General features: G+C 38.9%; 3 protein-coding genes across 6 annotated transcripts in view; 2 read left to right on the top strand and 1 right to left on the bottom strand.

Moving 5' to 3' along the window:
* LOC111403716 overlaps positions 1-1,579 on the bottom strand; it is a 20,322-nt gene extending 18,743 nt beyond the window's left edge. For 3 of the 4 annotated variants that reach the window (XR_002704517.1, XR_002704516.1, XM_023032317.1), the window contains exons 1-3: positions 1,077-1,419; positions 188-332; positions 14-100 (exon numbers count right to left, since the gene is read on the bottom strand). Coding sequence is in view for 2 of the 4 variants with exons in the window: in XM_023032317.1 (XP_022888085.1) it covers positions 14-100; positions 188-332; positions 1,077-1,252 (408 nt within the window). In the remaining 2 variants the exon portion in view is untranslated. The other variant, XM_023032318.1, reaches the window with a different exon arrangement.
* A 1,457-nt stretch (positions 1,580-3,036) lies between these two features.
* On the top strand, positions 3,037-3,783 carry LOC111404572 (protein FAR1-RELATED SEQUENCE 5-like). The gene is made up of 2 exons (XM_023033362.1): positions 3,037-3,627; positions 3,694-3,783. Exons 1-2 carry the CDS (start codon positions 3,037-3,039, stop codon positions 3,781-3,783), a joined length of 681 nt encoding a protein of 226 aa, XP_022889130.1.
* Positions 3,784-3,846: 63 nt separating this feature from the next.
* Positions 3,847-4,973, top strand: LOC111404571 (protein FAR1-RELATED SEQUENCE 5-like). The gene is made up of 2 exons (XM_023033361.1): positions 3,847-4,631; positions 4,727-4,973. The coding sequence occupies exons 1-2, from the start codon at positions 3,847-3,849 to the stop codon at positions 4,971-4,973; spliced, it is 1,032 nt and encodes a 343-aa protein (XP_022889129.1).
* The last annotated feature ends 536 nt before the right edge of the window (positions 4,974-5,509 follow it).

Below are 5,509 nucleotides of genomic sequence, written 5' to 3'. Positions count from 1 at the left end.
AATATATTGTCACCTTATAAGTCTGTATCCAAATCTTCACGTCAAGTGCCCCCTCTGCTGTACCCCCAAAATAGGCAGCCAAAAAGTGATTTTTATCAAGCTACAGAAAGCACTAAACTGAGTTACAATCTCACTCAATTTTATTGAGCATTGAAGAGTAATTGGACATTAAGTCGCAATGGAGCACCTCCACGATAGTAGAAGCATGACAGCTGTTGAAGGGGGCTGAATTAGCAACAAAAGTGAACTCCTCAATCAATGGTGACCAAGGGATAATATCATTCTTCATTTTCAGAAAAGCAGCAGTGTCTACTTTTATACCCCGTACCTCACTGCACAACAGTTAGAAATAATTATCTGTAAAAAGGAGAGACAGTAAGAGGAAAAAGAAAAGAAGAAATGATTTGATGGGCACGTGCAAGTTTTTGAGTTAGCATATGTTATTGTTAACGTAAAAATACTAAAAGTTAACATGCACATAATAAACACTGTGATACCACTGCAAAACTTGTCCTAGTGTACAAGTTAGCGATTCTAGCTTAAAACTATATGCGTGCTAGATGGAACGTCCATTGGCTCAGAAACTAGCTTATATTTGTTTCAGAACCATGTAGAACAAAGCTTCTTAACATGGCAAAACCAGAACAACTTTATAACTTCATTAAATAGGAGTAATTTGATAACTAGCTAAAATTATACATATTGCCATGACATATTACTATTAACTAACAAAAGTTGAATACAAGAAACTTCATCATTGCCATATTCATATCTAGACCCAACAAACTTGGAATATCCAGCTGCAAAAGTGCATTCATTTCTTGTCCGACTCCACTCGTCATCCCAATTATATGAAAATATTATATGAAGACAAGGTTGATTCTCACTGCAATAACTACGTCTATTAGTTTAGTTTATTTATTTGGTTTAAACATTACAAGGTTATTCTGGAAATGGTCAATTATCAATATGCTGTAAATGGGCTATATAAGTTCAATCTTACATCAATACATGCCAAAAAAGGGAGAACTTTTAGGCAATATACAAAAGTATAAAAAAGACAAACACAATCGTACCTGTTAGAAAGAAAATTGACGGGCTGGAACAAGATACGTCTTCTACTGTTCACGAATTTATCTTTGAGGCTTAAGAAGCTTCTCGACAACGAAAAAGAATCATGTACATGGAAGAACAAAGGAAACATAAACAGCAACAGTAACATTAAAAACAGAACCGCAATTAATTTTCCCATTTTACACTAAAAAAATAAATAAATAAATAAAATCAAAATCAGTACACAACTATTACTGCCTCCGACTGATTCAGTGTGCGTACAAAAAATTCAATATTTTTTCTTAGCTCAAAGAAGAAGAAGACGGAGAATTTTCAAGTATTGCTTACATACAAGTGGAAAATACATACAAGAGGAAAATACTACCTTCTAGGGGTTTACATACAGATGTGCGTTTGTCCGTGCGTTTATTTCAAACTCCGAACTTGTTTTTGCGCAATTGATTATAGGGTCTACCTAATCTTTCAGATTTCATATTGATATTGGTCCTTCTGCGGCGACTTTATATCATTTTCTGTCTATCGCTGTTCTTGCATTTTCATTAACAAGCACCCAAAAAAATGTTACTCTCCAAAATGCCCTTAGAATAAGAGTACGTGTCTTATTTAACCATATTTAACTATGGGTATGTAGGGTAAATACATATTTCTAATTAGGAAAAAAAACACGAGAGAGAAGAGACGGAAAAAGGTGTAAAAACAAATCTGTCATGACACCAACATTATAAATAATTGGGAATTAGGTGAGATAGCTGTTTTACAAAGTTATTTTATTAAAATAGTCTGACAAGACCAAAATATTAGAATCAAGAATTAAGCTTGGAGTAGACGCTGGGTTCACAGGGACTTTACAGGGAAAATTCAAAAAATGATGTGGCCAAGCATTCTATCCTCCAAAAATAAATGATAAAAGAAAAATGGAGGGAGAATTAGACAAACAATCCATACCGGCACGCCGATTTCCCTTTTTCCCCAAATTGAGTTCTCCCCAACTCTCTCTCTCTCACAGTCGGATCGTACCCACCATTTCTCTCTCACAGTCGGATCCTACCCACCATTTCTCTCTCACAGTCGACGCTAAAGCCGGCGTGCTCTCCCAAGTCGTTGCTGGTCTCTGACAATCGACATCCCCGCCATTGCTCGTGCTAATAAACACTGAGCACTTGTATTCTTCTTCGTTCGTGAGCTCCCAAAGTCGGCGTGCAGCGCTGCACCACCAGGCACAACCTGAATGGACAAGAAATGGTAGTCATAACTCTACCGGAGGTGGAAGAGAGTGACCTCCGTCTAACGTATCGATTGCCCAGTGGTTTTTGCGGAGTCTTGTGAACCTGCGACATTGTGTGCCGGCGACATTGTTGGTATTCACTATACATTGTATGCCTGCGAGATTGTTGGTTTTCGCGGAATCTTGTGAACCAGGTGGAGTACTCTGTTCATTTTCTTTATTAATTTCCATATGCTTTTTATTATGTGGCGATATGCAAGATTTTGGGATTTGAAATTTGAAGGATTTTTGAAGAAGAAAATAAACGCCGAATTCGTAAGCTTACCACTGCAACATGAGATTTTGCTGCGGTAGTGCAATGTGAATGAGACGTTGTGGGTCGTTGATGTGCTCTTAAACCTCATCTTTCACAAATCTTAAAATAATGTTTTCCCAGTCTGTTACTGCCAACTTCATCGAAGCTGAGTATTATATGAATAGCTTGAAAAATTGACATATGAAATTTTTTCTTGTAAACTGATATCTGCAGAACCTAAGGTGAAAGCAGGATATAGAGTAGTTAATTTAGAGAGAGGGAAAGGGAGTGACTAGTGAAGAGGAACGTTATTTTGGGGACACTGTACCATTGGGAGGGAGGGAAGAGTCTTATTATTTTTGTATTATTTCATGATGCAATGAAAATGATTTATGTTTTGATAAAAATTAGTGCTTTTTTTTTTTTTGCAGCATCACAAATTATGGAAGACTTGAATGATGAACTTTTGGAGGAGTCCGATTACGAGAATGTCGTGGGTAACATGGACAGCGGTGAAGAAGAAACATTAGGACAAGATGATCCGGTTGTGCCTGAGGTGGGGATGATGTTCGACAACGAAAATGAAATGTTCGACTTGTACAAGCGGTATGCTTATCATACAAGTTTTCCCGTCAGAAAACGAAACTCAAAAAAAGGGGATGATGGTGTTCTAAGATACGTGACATTCACATGTAGTCGCGAAGGCAGAAGAAGTAGTAATGCGAGTGATTCTACGAAGCCTAAACCAATCAGCCAGACAGACTGTAAAGCACGGATCTCAGCTTCTTCAGATAGTCGAGGAATGTGGAGAATTAATACATTTCACCTCGATCACAACCATGAGACTAGTCCTTCCAAATCTAGGTTGTATCGATGTAATAGAGAGTTGAGTGCAAATGTGAAATGTAAACTTGAGGTAAATGACATTGCAGGAATTCCATTATATAAAAGTTACGACTCTGCAGTTGCAGAAGCTGGTGTTTATGAGAAAATGACATGTATCGAGAAGGATTGTAGAAACTACATTGAACAAGTAAAATGATTACGACTTGAAGAGGGAGATGTCGCTGTAATACAGTCCTACTTTTCGAAAATGCAGGCCCGATGCTCCGGATTTTACTTCAGTATTGATTTAGATGACAAGGGTCGACTAAAGAATGTCTTCTGGGCAGATAATACGTGCAGGTAAGCATACAAAGAATTCGGCGATGTTGTCACCTTTGATACCACGTACCTAACTAACAAGTACGACATGTCGTTCGCCCCTTTTGTCGGAGTGAATCATCATGGACAGTCAACGTTGTTTGGTTGTGGTTTGTTAGCTAACGAGGACACTGATACATTTGTGTGGTTATTCAAGACATGGCTTGAGTGCATGCATGGACAATCTCCGAATGCAATAATTACTGATCAAGATCGGGCCATGCAGAATGCTATTGGGATCATTTTCCCATCTACAACACAAAGATGGTGTTTGTGGCACATTTTGAAGAAGTTGCCGGAGAAGTTTGGCTGTCACGTTGACAAGGGCATGATATTTTCAGCTTTACACAATCTGGTTTATGATTCACAAACTATTGAAGAATTTGAACAAGGATGGAAACAAATGATTGATACATATGAGTTGTGTGAGAATAGTTGGTTGTCAGGATTGTATGACAATAGAGGTCGTTGGGTTCCTTATTTTTTAAAAACCACATTCTGGACAGGCATGTCAACAACCCAACGGAGTGAGAGTATGAACGCGTTCTTTGATAGGTATGTCCACTCGAAGACGTCGTTGAAGCAATTTGTAGAGCAATACGAAAGAGCACTGAGGAGTAAGGTAGAAAAGGAGTTCCAAGCTGATTTCAGGTCATACTCACAAATGCTGCTCTGTGCAACAAATTATGAAATTGAAAAGCATTTCCAGTCAGTTTATACCATCTCGAAGTTTAGAGAAGTACAGGATGAGTTCAAGGGAAAGGTTCATTGTGACATCATATCTGCTACTGAGGGATTTTCGAGGACAACATATGAGGTGCGCGAGGATGTGATGTGCCATTGACAATGAAAGAAAAAAAAATGTTTTTGGTCTGTTTCCATTTGGAGAGTTGTGAAGTAATTTGCAGTTGTCACTTGTTCGAGTTCAGGGGGATTATTTGCAGACATGCAATTGCGGTATTGATTCGAAACGACGTCACACGATTACCGGAGAAGTACACACTGCGGAGATGGAGGAGAGATATCAGTAGAGCACACGCGATGATTGCTGTAAACTACGATGGTTTGGTCAGTACTCCCGGACAGTTAAGATATGACGAGATGTGTAAGGCTTTTTCGCAAGTAGCCGATCTCGCTGCAGATGATGAAGTCCGAACCCGGGCTATAATGGACTAGATAAAATCTCAAGCTACGGAGCTTCAGTTGAGAAAGCCGTGTCCAAGAAATAGTATCGTTTCACAACATACTCTTCATTTAGCCTCGCAATGTAATGATTCGCAAAATACCGGTAGTGAGAGCATACGGGATCCAAAATTGACAAAGCGAAAAGGCGCACCACGGAGACTGAGGAGAAAAAGTCCCTTGGAGTCTACGTCAAAGAAATCCACGGTAATCTACTTTGTTATATACCTCTTTTATTACGCATACCAATTCCACGTTCTCAATATTGTACTTGTTCGAGTGTAAATGCAGGCAGCTTGAACATCATGCAAAAGAAAGAGACCAAGAGCAAGACATAGTAATGTACAGGAGGTTGTTCCTGATTTCATGGCGTCTGAACTACAATGTTCCACGCAGACACCGTTTTCATATTCACAACTCTTATTGGTTAGTACTTGAACTTTGTTGTGATTCTTCGGTTGTATCCAAAATTGACGTTGGTCTATGATGTAGGGCGACGCTGAAAGTCAAGTATGTCCACCACACTTGCC

This window comes from Olea europaea, chromosome 11, assembly GCF_002742605.1.
Source record: "Olea europaea var. sylvestris chromosome 11, O_europaea_v1, whole genome shotgun sequence".
In the NCBI taxonomy this organism is placed as follows: Eukaryota; Viridiplantae; Streptophyta; class Magnoliopsida; order Lamiales; family Oleaceae; genus Olea; species Olea europaea.
Note: the sequence above shows the minus strand (reverse complement) of the source record. Positions and strands in the feature narration are given on the sequence as shown.

Bases quoted from the DNA above. Each gene is read 5' to 3' on its own strand.
- LOC111404572 (XM_023033362.1), top strand. From the start codon at position 3,037: ATGGAAGACTTGAATGATGAACTTTTGGAGGAGTCCGATTACGAGAAT. The intron at 3,628-3,693 runs GTAAAATGATTA...TCGAAAATGCAG, and splicing joins GTAGAAACTACATTGAACAA to GCCCGATGCTCCGGATTTTA.
- LOC111404571 (XM_023033361.1), top strand. From the start codon at position 3,847: ATGTCGTTCGCCCCTTTTGTCGGAGTGAATCATCATGGACAGTCAACG. The intron at 4,632-4,726 runs GTGCCATTGACA...GTTCGAGTTCAG, and splicing joins GAGGTGCGCGAGGATGTGAT to GGGGATTATTTGCAGACATG.